Source organism: Tyto alba, unplaced genomic scaffold (assembly GCF_018691265.1).
Source record: "Tyto alba isolate M040663 unplaced genomic scaffold, T.alba_DEE_v4.0 Super-Scaffold_7, whole genome shotgun sequence".
NCBI lineage: Eukaryota > Metazoa > Chordata > Aves > Strigiformes > Tytonidae > Tyto > Tyto alba.
The window spans coordinates 23,788,074-23,807,092 of NW_024881328.1; the positions used below are offsets into that span (position 1 = coordinate 23,788,074).

Here is a 19,019-nt window from a genome sequence, read left to right on the forward strand (position 1 = left end):
CATGCAAATCAAACCTCCCTGAAGTACAGTTTGCAGTAATTTCTTCTTTTTCTGTACAACATTCATGTTGGATTTCAAAGACCAGCTGCAAGCATTGGCTTTTTCATAGGTCTAACTAAACTGTAATAAAACAACTCTTCTGATTTACTCCTTCAGTAATAGGTTTTAATAGATTATATTTAACTGGCAGTATACCTGAGGAATAAAGATAAAAATACACAGAACCTGGCATTTAATAAAAGATAGAGATAGTGACTTCAGACAAAATTAAACTATGAGCAAGTTAAAAGCAATGCACAGTTTAAGTAGAATTTTCTTGCTTCCAAGAGATTATAAATGCTTCTTAGAGCAGTGTTTTATTTAAATGGTTTGGATAAGGGATGAAGGGGAAGGCTTCATCTCTTTCTGGTCATTGCTGTAGCCAAGAGATGAGAATTTAAGAAAACCCGTAATTTAATGGGGACAATTTTATATTATGTTTTACCTGAACTTTCTCTGGGTCATTGAGAGCTGTCTTTTATAAAAATGTATTCAGGGACATAATGGTACATTATGTACTTCTTGTACCAGATGAGTGATCGTGGTGGAGGTGTTCCTATGAGGAAAATTGACAGACTGTTCAACTACATGTATTCAACAGCACCACGTCCACGTGTTGAGACGTCACGAGCTACACCTTTGGTATGCAAATCTTTTACACCTTGTCATCTTGGGTATGTTTAATTATCACAAAAGAAACCATTTAGCCGAAACTATGAAGTACTGATTTTATAGATATAATGAGTACCACCATTTGAATGTTATACCTTAATTAAAATACTTTTCTGAAAATAACTGGAAAATTGCATAAAATCCTAAAATATCAAAAATTAATTAAACTTGTCCAAGATTCTGTTTTTCTCTATCAAATATAAAGATCAGCTACCTCAAGTAGCACACCTGGCTATGCTGCATGTACTGTAGTAAGGACAGGACTCCGAATTCTTTTTGTGGCCACTGAATGAAAGGAAAAATAATTACAGCAATTATTTCACATCACGTCCATAGTTTCATTTGTACTGTGTAGCCAGTTGTACCATCCTCCCAGCAAGGATGAAGGTATGCAGATGTGACAAGATGTATGAAGAATCCACTTTGGTCTCACGTGAACTTAATAGATGCACAAGAAATAAAGTCTTACCTCTCAGTAAGAAGCTCTGAACAGCTTTCTTGAATTTACTTTCTCACATTGCATCATTCAAAATATGTTTTTAAAAATGTATATAGTGTTCTGCCTCTAGACGACTGCAACTCTAACACTAGATCTTCACAGAGAAGTGTTGTGTATGTTCATCAGGAAATTATCTCTAAAATTCAGTAGGTTAAATAAAAAAAAAAATACTTAACACTTCAGGGCTGTGTCCTGCTACTGCAGACAGGGCTTTTCAGAATTTTAATGTAAGCTACAAATTCACAGACATTGCTTCTTGGAACTTTTTAATACATACTGATGATGAAATGTATCTGACTTGAGTACTCAGTGTTCTTAAGATTAGCAGCTCCATGAGGCACAAGACAGACTCAGTACAGTTTTCTCTCTAATCATGTCATGTCTTGTTGAGAAAGCTACCGTAATGCAAGAAGTGTTATCTAACAGCCCTGTGACAAAGGGATAAAACCCTTTTCTCATAATCACCCATGCATTCTTCCATTTCTGGGGTGTATCATGGTTCTGGGGGACATAAGAATTAACATTTGAACTCCTTCTCTTACCATCAAACATCATGCTTAGTTTGTCTGTTTACCTATTAAGTTTAAACAGAAAACACCACTGATTGATGCAATTAATGAAAATACACTTTTTCTCCTGGATCAGGCTGGATTTGGTTATGGCTTACCCATATCACGTCTGTACGCACAGTACTTCCAAGGAGACCTGAAACTGTATTCCTTAGAAGGCTATGGTACAGATGCAGTTATTTACATAAAGGTATGATGTAACACTTCACCATTTTAAGTTTATCAGCAACTCTAATATAACTGCTAATGGGACTCCTTGTTCTGTTACTGTAACTTCAATTAAAAAGAATCATCAGCTACAGTCTTCTCTACTTACAGGCCTTATCAACAGAATCAATTGAAAGACTCCCTGTATATAACAAAGCAGCCTGGAAACATTATAAAGCAAACCATGAAGCCGATGACTGGTGTGTGCCAAGCAGTGAGCCAAAGGACATGACCACTTTTCGCAGTATATAGCTTTTTCCTCAACCGTTCGTAAGAAGTAGGTATGTCTGTAAAGGGAATTTAAAAGACCTGATTTACACCAGGATGCTGAGCCACATTTGATGTGTGAAAGTAATTTTAAGTGGAATAACAGAAGGCTTAATGCAATTACTCTTTTCTGGAATTAAAAAAACAAACAAAAACCACAAACCCCAAGAAAATCCCCAAACCTGTACATACTTCTACATTTGAAGTGAGAAAGTCACAGTTAATTTGTTTCACTTTCTATTTATGACTACTTTCAGTAGCTACGTCAAGGGAGCAGTGATTTCGGGTTTTACAGGGACTAATGTAATTTGTATTACGTCTGGTGAGAAATGCATTAATTCATATAATTACAAAATTGTTTTAATAGAAGAATTATTGAAAAAGCCCACCAGAGCATTTTTTAATTATACAAATTACAGATTAATGGAAAACTCATGGAAGAAATACTGAGGAGCTCATTGCTATACCTTTGCACCTGTATGGCACTTTCTATTCTTTTATCTTAAGCATGCTGAAGCCTAATTTTGCAAAGTTAGATATGTTACCTACACACCTTGCCTACATCAATGTTTTCTGCAGCTGTAGAAATCACACTTAGGTCTGTAAGGATAAAAAAATAAATAAATCAGTTCTAGCTGCTACCACTGGTATAATGTATCTCAGGTATGTGGTATCAGTCATACTTCTTTGGTTGCAATGTGAATATTTAATATATGTGAAAAATCTATCTTGCCATGATCATTGTGAATTAGCAAACAGTTTTGGCATGTGTACAGTAAAAATATGCTGTCTTGCATTTGCTTTTATTTCTGTAAGTAATACCAAAATTCAGTATCAATGTTCTAGCCCTAGTAAGATCTCAGACTCGGGTATGTTAGGTTACAGCTGTAAATGGAAACTATTTTAATGAACAGATTTTTAAAATTTGCCCTTATTTGGGCATCTATTTCTTTGACAAGAGCAACTACTTTCTCAGGAGTATTTCAGAAAAAGTTAAATTAGCAGTTTTTGAAAAGGCTTTTGTATTTGTGATGTGCTTCTGGCCTCATTTACGTAGTAAGTGGAAACTAGAACATAAATAAGGTAAGCAGAATGTGTTTAATCAAAGGCAAACTGTCAAAACATTCTGGGAAAGATAGAGAGTGGAATGAGTATTACATTTCAGGTACAAAGTCCTTCTTTTAATAAAGGATTCAACTTCTTCTAATGCCTATTGTGCCCACTTTGTTCAAGTCATACACATTGGTGTTCTATCTCAATCCCTGTCATTCCTGAACATTTTAGGAGTGACACAATTAAAGATGCTGAGAACTAATCCTTTTCTCAGTTAATTCATTGCATGTAATTCTGCGATTTTTGTCCTGCAACAGACATGCATAATCCCTCTCACAAAGAATAAGCCTAAATTGTGCTAGTTTGCTAGCTCTGCACGGAGCAGAAGGTGAGATACCACAAGTGAAAGAAATAGCTGGTATTAGAAACTGAAGTCATGCTGTTCTAGTTGTAGCTGAGCCAGATTAAAGACTATCACCTACTACCTCCCTAGCTTAGTTCTGTGAAAAAATAAAATTGTTTTATACCCTGGTCAAGCTAATGTAGGTCACTTTAACGAGGGTAGTTTACAGAATGGACTATATACACACTATATACTCTGAGGGAGGCATACCTTTCAATCTGCATGGCTACAAGTGAGCAGAATCTATAGCTGTTCTCTTCTTCAACCCTGCAAGAGGATGTATGTGAGAAATTCCACATATTGTAAAACAGCCTGTGCAAAAGTTAGAGGGAATGCTTGCAGCTATTGCTTTTGCTACAACTAAAGCTGAAAGTTACCAGCAAGGGATTTCAAAAACTCAACTCTGAACATACTAGCTTTTATGCTAAGTTTTAAACATTTAACTTAATTGAACTGATTGTAGTAATATCTAAGAACTACACAGTCTGTTTTCTAGAAAGTCTATTAAAGTATTTCATATGGTATTGAAATAAAACCTCTTTCAGGATCTCAGCTAGCTACTGATTGAATTCTGATTATTAGAACAACTTGTTGTGTAAATACATTTGTATTTATCTCCTCACCACCGCCCCAAATGATTGTGGTGAAAACACAAACGTAGTAATATTTTGGTTTACAGTGTTTAACCCTACTTACAAGTTTGATCTTTGATTACATTGATTTAAACAGAAGTTCAGAAGATAATTCTTGTCTTTCATTACTGTACTGTAGTCATCGCTAGCACACTGGTTAAGTTGAAGTGAATCACTGTAGAAAGTCAGTATACCAGCTATCAAAATGCTAAGATTAATAGTTTTGTATGCAAATGAGCTCAGTCTTGCACTGTAAAATTAATCTTGGTTTATGTTAACTTAATTTTTTGAAAGAATCACTACAGTTACTCATTAAAACTATTTTAAAAATTAAACTTTCAGTTTGGTGGTTTTGTGGCTTGTTACTAAGCTAGTTCCGTGGCGTCAGCCTTCTTGTTTAGCATCTGACAGATGTTAAATGCTGTGGTCTCTGATAATCAGTGTTCTTGCCAGGTGAGTTTATCATCCCTGTTATGGCACCCGCTTTAACTACAGCAGCTCTGCACACAGGCAAATCTTTGAAACCATTATTTCCACTAGTCTCCTTCCTGAGAAACAAACTATTCACAGGGTGCAACATTCAGTTCAGTAGGCTTAAAGTAAAAAGGTAATACATAGTGTATCAATATTCTCTGTTCTAGCTGAAAAAACTTAATGGAGAAATAAACTTCATTGACTGAATTAACTGAACAGTGGTTTTACATATGTGATCCTAAGCATTTGATCATTCCATACTTTTAATTCCTTTCTCTTTTACCAGTAGGGCGGCATTCCTCTCTGGCTCAAGATCTTTAAGTTTGGACTACAAACTCAAAGATACTGGAAACAAAGTAAATAAGTTAAATCTTGACCAAAGAATTAATGCACAAAACTGAAAATTGAACCTCTTTTTAAACGTAATTACTACCACGATTTTCAGACTTTATTTTGGAAATGCATACTGTGCAGAAGCATTCCCACACAGGCCGTTTACCGAAATTCATAAGACATTTATACAAAAAAAAAATGAAAACTGAAACAGCAACAGTGAAGTTCTTTCATTTAATTAAAAGGAAAAACAGTCCATAGATTTAAAGGAGAACTTGGTTCACATAAACGAATTATGTAAGTTTTGTTCTAGTCCAGTCTATGGTGGAACTGATGATTAAACTAGTCTATGTCTCTGGAATAATCTAATTAAAGGAAGTGCTGTTGTAGTGTCTCTAGAAAATAGTATGTAAAATATACAAAACACCAATTCATGTTCTAAACTATTCTGAGAATCAAATCCTCCTTTAAAGAAAGAGAAATAACCTGTAGTCTACAATCGAACATTTAAATACAATGCAGAAACCCAGTGCTTCAGTGATAATTTTTCCTACAATTCTTTCCTCAGTATTTTAAGTTTGAAAAACAGTATAGTTTAAAATTAGCAAATATATAAATTTGGTCCGCAAAAATCTTGTAGCAGGTAGAAAAGAGAAATACATGTATTGCAAATTGATCTTATTCATAGCATAAATCTATAAAACTATGTATTTAGGAAAAATAGGTTAAAAAAAGATCTTATTTATAGGTTTAAACCTTGTCCCAACACCATATGTGTAGTGTACAGAAAACTTAATATTATGCTTAGTGTATGTAGTTTGTGAAAACTACTTAATATTTCTTGTTATTTTCTCAGTAAATTCCAATGCACAGAATTCAAAAACAATGTGCTACTACAGTGAACTTTGAATGAAAATCCCAGAAATACAAGAATTTAAACAAAATAATCCATAAATTTGAAATACATGCTTTCTTTTTAAATTAATTTGACATTACTGTTTTCTTAAACTTAATTTTTACTATACATCTTTAGTGGCAACAGATAAACAGACTGTCACAGACTGAATTTGTTGGCAGGATTTTTCTATTGTCCCTCTATCAGATTCAACTCTATCAAATGCTGGTTGACTAATACTGGCATGATTTTTAATAACATACTCTACTTCTCACAAACATCAATTGTAATGAAAAGGGCATATGAGGTCTTAGAAGCACAAATATTACTTAAGGCAGAAAGTTAAATTATTGTCTATTAGTACAGGCAGAGTCAACTAGGAATAAAAATACTGAAAACATTATTTAATTTTATCGGGTTGTAATGGGGAGGGACCATAATTAAAAAGTAAAAAAACACCTACCATGTTAAACTGTTGCACTTTCCCTCCTCCCTCAATTTTACAATTATATACAAATCTGCTGACCTTCCTCAAGATGAAGCAAGTCTGAGCTAAAACAAAACAGGGTCATTTTAGCAGCTTGATTCAAGAGTGGCTACCACTCTCCCAGTCTTGCGAACTTCTCTCTCCTTCTTTTGAACCTTTTCCTTCTGCTTTTCCAGTTTTTCTTGTGTTTTTCTAATATCCTTAATTTTTTTCTTTATTGTTGATCGGTCATTTTGACTGGAAACTCCCAAAGCCTTTGAGAGGGGGGAAGAAAAAAAAAAAAAAAAGAAAAACAAGAAAAACACCTCGTCATTAATTTTTCCAACAGCACTTAACAGTGCTTGTGCATGAACAGTTTAAGAAAGTGTTAATCACTTTGCTGCAAGATATTCTGTTTATTTGAAAAATAAGGATGTAGGTCCTCAAGGGTATTGTAAATTATCATCTGAGTAACAAGGCAAGTACGGAAACAAGAGCCTACTGTTGTTTGGTTGTGCAGTAACAGCTTCTTGTTGCATTTTACAAACACATAGACACCTAAGAATTTCCAGCAAACCACATAATAAGTAGTAGTCTTAAAATATTTTTCTAGCTCTTTTTATACAAGAGGAATTTATATTCAGTAACTACTCTTTAATTTTTAATATTAAGGATTTTAGACTGTATTATTAAAAAGTGTATTCAGTAAGTCAATGGCCCGCTTTGATTTTTGATCAGCAGATGGCAGTACCCGATTCCAAGTTACAGACAGCACTCGCTCACACTCTAGGGAACTCTGAATGGCATTAGGTATAAATTAAGCTTTACGCTTCAACATCTGAAGTTCCCCAAATAGAGACAGTCATTTGGCAGACCAGTAACAGGTATTTCCTCTGTGTCCAAGGAACTACTTATTTAACAAATTACAGGACTTTTAGTGTTGCACATCTGTTCTAAAATGCACGTGTATTTTGGAGACTGAAGTTTGACACTTTTTTTTCTCCCTAAACCACTCAAATCCTACTATTGATCATTAACAATAATATGCCTTATGCCAGAATAGACCAATCAACCTCATTTTAGTCACACATCTTGCCTGTTCAAAATGTCATCTAATAATCTAAAGAGAAAGAAAAAACTTAGAAGTTCCTAGCACTAAGGGGTACATACCATCCAGCTTCCACAGGTAAAAATGGCAAGAAAAGGCTCCAAAAAAAGATTTAGAATAGATGTTTTCAGCAGGATTAAAAGACAAAAACATTTAGAAGGTCATCAGATAGGATTTGAGCCTATTTGAAGAGGAGATGTGGAAGAAACAGATTTCTAAAACTGGATCCTGCAATTCTATGCATTTGAATTGGGCCAAGATTGATGACAGAGATATCAAGACCCTTTGGGGAATTATGTTTACTTTGATTTCCTCAAGATGCAAACAAGGAAAAAATACTTGGTATTTTTCTGATTCAAACCATCTTGTCTTTAATTGTACAACCAACTACTACATTCTCATCTATCTGTATAGTCTCCCAAGTATTTCAAAAACAAAACTCTATCCAATCCATTAGAAAGCCATGAAAACAAGAAAACAAGACTTTGTAGGTTAAAACCATGTCTGAATAAGCAGTGAAATTTATACAGAAATCTATCCTGGGATACTCACATACCTTTAACTTTTCACTGTCGAGCTGCATTAACTGCTGTCCATCTATGTTCATAGCTGTGAACTCTTTAATATACTGTTCCATATTCATTCCCATTAACCAGTGGCATACTTGCTGGGTGGTCCATTCAGAAATAGGTCTACTGTGCCATTGATTTTGCTTTCCTGTTGTTGTAAATTCATCATCTAATGCCTAACCAATTGAGAAAAGTCACTGTAAGCAAGGTTTTACTTGACTGTGTGTTGAATTCCAGTTGCCAACTTAGTTAGATTTTTAAACATACTCTAGCTCCAAAAGGACTTAAGTTCTTGAGATCAGAGTTTACAGTCAGTTTTCCCAGGAGTTTGCTATAAACAAAAAGACACTACAACATTCAACATAAACTAAGTCAGAAATAGAGAACATCAATGGTTTCTCTAAGAAATTATATAGCAAAGCATTCACTAAAATTTGATGTATCCTAACAATGAACAAGCTTCCTCAGGCGGTTAAGGTACCTCAACCCTAATTTTAGAAACTGCCTTACACAGTATCAAGAAGAATTAAGTAGCATTTCAACTGTATTATTGATTATTGTTAAGGAAATCCAGAATAAAAGCAATTCTAGCAGTCAGTAAATCTGGAGACTGTTTCAAGTACAGTTTTACTACATTTGGTGCATTTCTAAGAAGCGAGGACTATTTAGTCTTTCATCTAATTCCATCACATTTTAAAGGGTCTGCCTAGTAGAAGACCATTTCAGAAACATAGGAGCTTGTAGCCTTCCAGTGAAAATACACTTTGCCAGCTCACAGAGCTCTTGAAGCTCCCTGCTTCAATTTCAGTTGGCTTCTGAGGGGAAGAAGGTACTGCTGTACACCCTAAAGCACTCTAGTACTTCACCACAAAAGAAAAGCTACATAAAACAGAGCTCAAGCTCTGTACAGAAGAAATTCTAGTGTGATACTTGGATCAGTAACATCAGCTACCGTAAGTTTTATTAACTGTTCAAAATGATCTCTCACTAGACCTCATGATTGAGTACAGGCTGAATTAGACTTGTGGACTGCTCCACTAGGCAGCTTCTACTACTTAAACATATTTGCAAACCAGCAGAAAGTATGGCCTCTTTTTCCAGTGAGCCTTACACATGTCATTTGTAAACCAAACATCGAAACTGGCATCTTTCCAGTGATGGAATTGAGATGTGACCCTGTAAGCTTCAGGTGAACAACCACAGCTTCCAATTGAAGGGATTCTCACAAAATTCAACTCCTTTGATGGAAAATTTGGGAGAGTTGATTAATATAACAAAATAATTCTGGTGATTGCAAGTGAAAGACAGTGAGACATAGGCCTGTCACACAATCTGGTCATACAGTAAACTGGAACCAAGAGCGCAACATGGAACACACACCTAAGGTGAAACAAATACAATTCTAAATTTCTGATGTATCAGAGAACTACATATAATTAGAAATGGTTTTCTTTCCCTGGTTTGTAAAACAAAGGACAGCAGTTACATTAGGAGGTAGTGCAGATAAATAGGGACAGGTCTGTAGAGCAGAACAGCTTGTGACTGAGGTCCTAAAATCCATACTACAAGCATTTCAAAGGATTTTCAGTTGGAATGTACCAGGAACACACACGATTTGATTTCCAAGATAAATCAAGGTAAGGCAAGCGGGGACAATCAGGAGATTTACTTCAAAAATTAATTCGTAATCCAAATTAAAATGCTTATGTAGATACAACAAGTGTGAACACATCTACCCTCCTATTGTGCAAAAGAATAGCAATTTTCATAAAATAACAGCAAAGGGCTCTAGAAGAGGTTTTGCTTGAAGTGCTCTATACAGCATCTGTATCAAGACAACTGGTGCACAATGAGTTTTCTATCCAAGCTATCAAGCTTGAGATGCTTTGTACAGAGAATGAAGATTCATTGTATAAATTACTAAAGGAATTTAAGTGTCCATTTATTTTAAATCATTTTAGATAACAGCACTCCTCAATCTGATATTGTAATGCAAAATATATATTGGTATATTTTTATTTTGTCTCATACTAGCAAGCGTTCATGAATACACAAAAAAAGGGGAAACTTTTTACATTTCAAATTTGTCCTGTATCTCAGAGTTGTGTGTGGTCTATCAGTAGCAAGAAATATTAAAATATATATTCTATCATTATTTTATATATTAATATATATAAACACACAAACACTTTTATCCTTTGGGGTGTGTGTATATCTACCTATCTCTCTCTGTCTCTCTCTCTCTATGTATATCCTTTACACTGAGAAATGGGTAAAAAGCTTTATTCCAGTCGGAACTCACTCACTAGTTTTATTTAATCTGTGCTAACCATTCAACAACTTTGTTTCTGTAATTTCAGAGTATAAGTACTTGAAGAAGGTGTACTCTTGTCAAACAAAGAGGCCCAGATTCATTCATTTCACCAGGGGAATGCAGTTCCCCGACACAGTCTCAGAGGTTCTCTGCATCAGTTCCTCTAAGCAGCACGGAGTAGAGTAGCAAACAGACGGTACCACGGAGGAGTCCTCCAAACTGAGCTACAAATTCCAGACTAGGCTTTCAGCATCATCAGTTGCTAACAAACTCTTCCTACTCCATATTGGTAAAGACACAACCCTAAAGGCAGAATAAGTTGTACCAAAACCTGAATCTGTAGATTCCACTTAGACACCATCTCCTCACAGAAGTGAAAGTGAACATGAAGATACTTAACCCTGTATAATTTGAATTTTTCACTACTGCACAAGGGAAAAGCACATTTGTAACTGCTTTTTTTTTTTTTTTTTCAGAATATGAATAGGAAAGTGAAAAGTATAGAAAAATAAGATGACGAACACTGATTTTTGAATAATGCTTATTGGTCATTAATTAACACCTCAACATAAATTTTTTTTACAATTGTTTATTGTCCTTCTAGAGGCAGAAGGACTGTCACAAGCTGTCTGTACATCAGAGTTACAGTCCCCCAAACAGCTGACACAAACACACACGATTGTCTGCAAATTCAGAAAGCAGAACTAAAACTACTTAGAAGGTACGGAAACATGAGGAAATCATGTGCTCCTGCATAAAAACACAGGTGAAAAAAGAAGGCAAAAGAAAGCAAGTACAGAAATACTGAAGGCTCTAAAGATAAAAATACAAAACCCAAGAAAACACCAATGCCACCACACCATTTAACAGACTAAAAACTTTAGAAGGGTATGAGGGATTACCAGCTAGCTTGTTAAACAACTGTGAGTGGAGGTGCCTTTGCCTTTAGCTGGCTGCCAACAACCTGTCACCACACAGTCACTTCCCCAAACCACCTGCGAGTACCTGCCCAGCAGAGGCAGACTCTTCACTGCTGCTCCCATCTAGGTTTAAGAGGTGTTTCCACCTCCTGTCTACTAACAATTCCAGCATTTGTAGGGCAGCACGTGGTGGCCTGTTCCTCTGAAAGGAGGGTTTGTTACACTGGCTAGCATGATCCCTAATGTATATATATGAACCCATCTGAACAACAAGCACCAGGTATAAAGTCTACTTGTGAAGGACTTAAGGATTTGAAATATCCAAAATTGCTGTAAGACTGGTTACTTATTTTTCCCTGGACCTAAATGTATTGTACTACTAATTAAAAACCCCCAAGAACAGAACTACCTTTTTTTCTTCACACATACTGCTTTCCAGAATAGAAACCAGATCAGAGTTTATTTATCATTATCCTCAGAACAGACCCTGATAATCAGTGTAATTACTGAAAAGGTACAATTTTCACTGGTCATGCGCATAAGCAATATATGAACTAGAAAGAACAGTAGAATCAGTCTCATCTATAACAAAAAACGGCTTAAGTCATGACTTTACACATGCACAATTAGTAATAGACAACTTTCATTTGAGTTTTAGAAACAGAAGTTTACTGAAAGTTGTAACACTGATGAAAAAAACAGTATTCAATAAGACATATAGCTGTGTTAAAATCTTATGATTTATACTGCTTGAAAGTTTTAGAAACACATATTCCACTCATGACTCATTCCATTCAAAAAACTGCAAGGAGCACTTGCAATGACAGATATTAACTGAAGTTCCTCTGGTTTTCATTAGATCTGTGACTGTCACTCTGGTAAAAATCTGCAATAAATGAATCCACTACTGCAACCTCTAAACTAGTTATATGATTTTTGATGCCCCAGATTTTTGTTCGTGATTTCATGTTTATAACATTGTTTGTAAGACTGTTCTGACTTTCTGTGTATTACTGGAATATTTTAAGATTTTCACCAAAGCCTGGTTTAAGATAACTAATAACAAATCCCCACATTCATGAACCATCATTTATTTTTTTTCCTCAAACATTATCACTACCAGTCTGGCAAGCCCTTTAACTCACTTTTGGAAGATGACTGTGTTCCGCTTTTAATGATTCCTCCTAGCCTATAAAGGATTTAATTTATAAGGATGCCCATCAGTCAAATATGGAATGAGACAGTATCTCAGAATGTTACCAAAGTATAGACTTTAGGTTTCTGCTGCAGCCAAAGGAGTTAGTTCTCTAGGAGAATTAACATTGACTTTCAAGGTATCTAGTTTCTACCTATGTATCAGAACCGCCACTATATTCCTTTTTCTTTGTTTTTGTTTTTGTTTTTTTTTTCTTTTACTTTTGTTTTTATTTAGAGGAAATTTTATGGTAAAACAAACCTGCACAAATGTGAAGGCAAGGTCAAAAACACTGCAGTTTTCATTCACCCAGGAAGTTACTTTAAATCAGTGGACAGAAAGGTGTTGCATTTAAAATTTAAAACTGCAGTTTGATCAGAGAGTTCATTCCAATTTTTATGATATAACTAGGATCAGAACAGAAAGGCTATTATGGCATCTCCTAGTCTATGTCCTTAGTTCACTAACAACTTATGATTCTTTACAGTGCTCTTCAACATTCAAATATGGAAACACTCATCTAGTTTCACATTACACAAATCCGTTTCTATTAAACATGCTGTAGTGTGAACAACAACATCAACAAGACACATATACACACTTTGAAACTCACCTCATTTGAAGAGAAGGTTAAAGTGTGTGAACGACCTGACAGATTTGGTTCAGTCACTAACCCTGAAAGTTCACAACTTGGCTTGCTATGGTATGTATCATCTATGACAATTCTACTCTGCAAACAAGTGGAAATAATGTTTTATTAACTCACTCTTTGGAAAAGCAGGTCATAAGGTGACATTCTAGTAATTTTGATTTTTGGAAAAAAAGAATACTATGACTCAATTATTTTTCGATCACATATGAAATGCACTCACTACATCAAGCACCTGACTTGTTTTTGTTAAACTTCTGAATTCAAAAACACAATAACAAACTTAAAACAATATCCCAAATAAGAGCACTTTGTGTGGAAAACCGGTCATAACCTGAAATGGTGTTAAAGTACACAAGGAAATACATGCGGTTACTTTTTCAGCAGGCATACCACACTTGGAGAGAAGCAATTTAAGATTCATTTGGTGGAATTATTCATGCCGAGTTTGTGTTCAGCTGAAACCTACACAAGCACTATGAATGTACTTCAGAGGTGCTGTTCTGTTGGTGAGATAAAAATCAGTCCTAATTGCTTATGGTAATTAAGATTCCCATGGCCCAGAAATGCCCCTGTAACTTAGAGTTTCTGAAAACAAGGGCTGTGTTTAGACTTCATAGTTGCCCACTATTGAACCACTGTAGTCAACAGTGAAACAAACAGGCTGTCTTCCCCTGACATACATTGAGAAATGGAATAGCATGGAGCTGTCGGCAGCTTGCAGATTGGGGTTTAAATTAGTTCATGAATAGAGAATACAGAGCTTGCCTAAGGACAAACTTTCCCAAAACTTTTAATTCTGATTTAAGATGCTGCATTGTATTGATGTTCATTTTAACATCTTTGATGAGGGTGGTGAAACACTGGAACGGTTTGCCCAGAGAGGTGGTAGATGCCCCATCCCTGGAAACATTCAAAGTCAGGTTGAACAGGGCTCTGAGCAACTTGATCTAGTTGAAGATGTCCCTGCTCATGGTGGGGCGACTGGACTGTTAGAAGTCACTTCCAACCTGAACCACTCCATGATTCTATGATTCAATTTTGAGGTGGCTGCATTTGAGTCACAGAGTCATGTAATCTGAAAATGACCTTGATATGAAAAATACCACATAGATGTAAATTATCTTTAGACAAAAAATTTATAATAAATGGATTATTACCAAGCTATATTAAATCTTATTCATAGTTAAAGCACCAAATAGCGTAAAAACATTATAACAAAGCTGAACATTTGAGAAGTTAAACAACTACTCGGATGTCTTTACAAAAAATGGTTTAACACTGTAAATCTACAGTAATTATGCAGTTTGACTATTGAATGAATACATTATTTTTTAAATAGAAAATTCTTCTGAAATAAAAGATTTTGGCAAATTTATTCTTCTAATAAATTAATTTGTTTTATCTTTTTTTTAAATGTAACAAAAGTAAAATTCAGGTTAGAAATACAACTGATGTAAGAACTATCATATTGAAAGAATGTAAAATCTTCATAGCATTTGCTGTTTACATTCAGTTATTACACTTAGTCTCTGTTTAAAGGAAGCTTTTGGATCTGTACACCTGCCTTAGCATTTAAATGCAGCAGGACCTAGGTTCAAACTTATCCAGCAGCCTGTACTTGTACAATCCCAGGCAGGTTACCTGAGCAGCCTGTGACTCAAGCTGAGGACCATGAGGAAAAACAGATGCTACACCTGAAAACTTCACAGCAGGTTTGGTAAGAAAATCCTTCTAAAGAATACTAACGTAGGTGTTTCCCAGAATATTTTCTAATTTGATTACCTCCATTTCCAACTCAGATTGTGAACTTTGCGTTATTTTAATTTAGTGAATGAAAAGTAATTCTGCCAAAAACATGCCTCCTACTTTTGCTGTTATAAAACTTATTTCTCAGCACTATCCTTTGTTGCCTACAAACAGTAAGCAACCATTTACCATTATTTTCTCAAATTTTATCTAAGTCTCTAATCAACTAACTAAACTCCGTAAGGATGACATACCATATCCCTATATGCATAAATAATCAAAGATCCTAAATTAAGCTGATGCTAAATACATTTTTCCACAGTAACTCATGCTCCTCCTGTAAAAGAACTATGTTTTAGCAGTTGTCTTCATTGAGCACTTCTGTACTCGTGTTCTGATGTCAGTTTAACTTGAACTCTAAATTTTCTAGATTATTCTATTTTTGTTTTGGGGGTAGACACCTGATCTTTGCACTTCCTTTTACCCTAAATTACTGATATGCATTTCCAGTCCTAAAAAAAAAAAAAAGGGAAAAAAGTAAAGAAAACAAAAAACTAGCATGAAAAAACTCAATGTCACCACAACTCAACAAACAAAAAAACCCCAAACCACAAGTTGAGTTTTCTTGCTACCTTTTAATGGAGTTTGGTACTGTATGTAACTGAAAAATGGTGTTCTATTTACCATGTAGATCATTTTATTAATTACATGGTATTTTAGGGACTTCTTCAGACTTTTAGATATAAAAAGTACTACCAGAAACAACAGAATACTGTGTCCATCAACCTATTTTCAAATTATTTTCAGCCCAAACTGAAAATCTATTTAGGAGCTTTTATTTTAGCCACCCTTAATTCACTCCTACCTTTGTAGAGCAATTGAGAACAATTCAGAAACAAAATTGTACAAATGAAAAAATAATTAAAAAGAGACAAGATGGTATTTGAGCAAAATATTTAATGAGACCCTAGAAAAAATACGAAGAAAACATAGTCAGAGGTAAAGCATCTCAGCACCAGTTGTAATGTTTTCTTCTCCCTATGCTCGTATTCGGTTTAAAGCAGTAGTAATTTCCTTTTCATGATTTAGAGCCAGTTGCAAAGATTTTTGATTCTCAAAGAGTGCAGCATTTAGATAGAAGATATTTTATAAGTATTCTTCCTAAGATTTAAGGTACTACACAGCATTCTTCCTTGCAGTGAAAATGAAACACTACATACAAGCTTACAGAAACTAAATAATGCTCTGGGAAAATAATGAATAGTATGTATGTGTTTGTATTGTATCAGAGAGTGGGATTAAATCAAGGGACAGATTATGTAAAGAGACTAATTTAAGAACTGTGTAATTTCAAAATTTCATAAGGCTAAACAGTCTGCAAACGCTCAGATCACAGGATTTTAGTTCTTGTGTTTCTAGTTTTCACAAGCAACAAGAAGTTAATTCATTACTTTGTCAAATTACAAGTTTAAGACTAACTTCAGTATCACCCTAAGAAAACAAAATCTTTCTAGGTGCAATAATTTTAAGAGGCAAATTTTGCAGAAACAGAAAACAATTAAAATATAATTCATTATACCATCAATATTAAAACACAACTACATAAATTATACACAATGTGAAAGACTCAGTACAACTGTTACAGATTTTTACATGACAAAGTTCTTGTTTTAGTTCTTATTTTCTACTTTTACCTGCTCTTTAAGAAATGCTTTCACCTGATCATATGGGATACTACATACATAAAAACAATAAATATTATGGAGTAAACATCAACAAAAAGGAGTACTCTTTCCTTAAATTCTGGGAAGATGATTTTGTCCCTGCTGTTGTTTTAGTAACAAGACACACTGCTGAGTGGTCAAGCACATTTCTTTCTCAGTTTTAATGTCTTTTCATAGTAAGGTTTACCAGTGAAAGCCATATTACTGTAGTGTAAACTTAATGATCAAATGCAGGTCAAAATCTACAAAGATTAGTCATCCCAAGCAGTAGCAACTCTCATGTTACCATCTTTATAAAAGGCCCCAAAAAATCAGCCTGACTTTGGAGAGGCCAAGTATGATTTTAAGATCAATTAATGTATGAGAATCTGTTAACAGGGTCAGCTTCCTACCATTTTACAAAGCAGGAACATAGCTGAAGACTTGTATATTCTTCCAGCTGCTGGTTTGCAACTGTCACTAAGAAGAAGAAAAGAGCAGCAAGGAGCAATTACATACTGGAGCATGAGAAAGAAACAAAAAATAAAACAGTAGGCAAGAAACCAGCTGGAAGGTTAAAGTGATAATCAACTTGGACAAAGGATATAATGATGAGAGGGAAAGGCTATTATTTCAGGGCAATGTGGAAAGGAAGAGAGCACCCAATCTGGTAAGATCTGTACCTTTTTGATTGCCAAAAAAGTGTCTGTATAAACACACTCAGATGTGCTTAAGCACATATATAGGTGCTTATAGTAGAAATGCAGCAGTGGGACTTTTACTATGATCAGAAAAATTATTTGAATCAGACAGAAGGAGGAATGAAGAGGAGACAAATGGGTTCTTCTGAACCAATGACTTTGAAAAATAAACCACTGAGTGTTTGTTTATACATAAAACATCTCGATAGCTTTCCTACAGCCTATTAAGAGATCAACTATGCACTCCTATTTAATTAAAAATTGTACCAGAGCGTGTACATATCCCCCTCCAACATGGATCTTGCAGTCCTAAGATCTTTGCGTTATTTACAGAAACATCTTTTGGCCACTGCATGCTTCAAGAGAAGCAAACTATGCAGGAACTGTAAATACAAGACTGACACACACCGGACAGTATTCTGTAAAGTGTCATTCTACTTCAGAGATTAGAAAGTTCCTACTCTTCTTAAGTTCCTGTGTTATAGTAAGGTATTACAGAAAGTGGTTTTAAAACCATGCATTTTTTATAAACTATGTATGCAGACAGCTTACTGCTATCACAGGGACTGTAAAGTCACACTAAGAAAACAGAAGGTAATTAAAAAAAAAAAAAGTATTATAATCACATTTTAGTGCAATCAGCATCTGGAAACATGGAAATCCAACTTGGTGTTATCTACCATCTATGCAAAATATCAGTGACTTCATGGACTATAACCCAGCAAGTTTCTCTTCTAGATTTGTAACTCATTTCTCTCTAATAACACAGAGAAAAAGAAAAAAGTGAAAGGGTATTTTAGACAACCAAAGTGAAGAAAAAGTGTAAAATTCAAGAATAAACCTAGCTTATGAGTTTACTCAAATAGCTACAATTTTGAATCTGACAAAAACCCAAGGAAACCAGAATGAAGGTAAGTTAACAAGACTATTAGTAACAGTCTTATATTGAAATAGGTTTTGAACAAAATATTTGAACAGCACGCACATTAAACTTCCTACTTTTTACAGCCATTTATTTCAAATAGTTTAAACTGTAAAAATGGTAACTTTATGGTTACTGACTGAACTGTGTAGCCTCACTCTTAAGGTCTGGTTAAAAGGCTTTACATTATTAGAACATTATCAGTTACTCAGAAGCAGTTTCCTAGAAGAGAGAGTGTTCTGCAGACATGTCTCTTAGCTTTCAATACGAAACTCGTTAATGAAAACCAAGATACTATCTTCATCCACCTGCCTGTCTGGTACTCCACCTCTACATACCAGTATGGCAAGAACTGGTTGGCCAACTGCCTGGGAAGCTAACACTGCCCCTAAGTATTAGATAGTATTAGGGAAATAGATTTGACACTTAAAACTATGCTGTCCAAAAACTAGCATTAACTTTTAGTGTTGTAAACCAGTGAAAAAACATTCCCTGTGATGGTTCCTTAGACGCTACTTCAGCCTGAATAGCCTCCACTGATGCTTTAACTGAACAGAAGGGAATGGGTATGCTCACACAGTTTCTGCTTGTGAGGGCTGTAAAGTCTCAAACTTCTGCAGCAACGTTTGTAAGAGGTGATGTGGTCAAGGACCACGTCATCAAGCTTCCACATACTAAGC

The 19,019-nt window shown here is 35.0% G+C and overlaps 2 protein-coding genes across 11 annotated transcripts in view; one reads left to right on the top strand and one right to left on the bottom strand.

Moving 5' to 3' along the window:
- Window positions 1-3,460, top strand: part of PDK1 (pyruvate dehydrogenase kinase 1) — a 13,539-nt gene extending 10,079 nt beyond the window's left edge. For 4 of the 5 annotated variants that reach the window (XM_032989669.2, XM_042783902.1, XM_042783901.1 and 1 more), the window contains 3 exons: window positions 571-681; window positions 1,856-1,969; window positions 2,098-3,460. In XM_032989669.2, the coding sequence (XP_032845560.2) occupies window positions 571-681; window positions 1,856-1,969; window positions 2,098-2,238 (366 nt within the window). In that variant the 3' untranslated portion in view covers window positions 2,239-3,460. The remainder of the gene's footprint in view (window positions 1-570; window positions 682-1,855; window positions 1,970-2,097) is intronic. The other variant, XM_042783899.1, reaches the window with a different exon arrangement.
- Window positions 3,461-5,368: 1,908 nt separating this feature from the next.
- LOC104368620 (neurabin-1) overlaps window positions 5,369-19,019 on the bottom strand; it is a 44,328-nt gene continuing 30,677 nt past the window's right edge. For 4 of the 6 annotated variants that reach the window (XM_032989663.2, XM_042783894.1, XM_042783892.1 and 1 more), the window contains exons 17-19: window positions 13,229-13,345; window positions 8,174-8,362; window positions 5,369-6,784 (exon numbers count right to left, since the gene is read on the bottom strand). In XM_032989663.2, coding sequence (XP_032845554.2) covers window positions 6,617-6,784; window positions 8,174-8,362; window positions 13,229-13,345 — 474 coding nt within the window. In that variant the 3' untranslated portion in view covers window positions 5,369-6,616. The remainder of the gene's footprint in view (window positions 6,785-8,173; window positions 8,363-13,228; window positions 13,346-19,019) is intronic. The other 2 variants (XM_042783896.1, XM_042783895.1) reach the window with 1 other exon arrangement.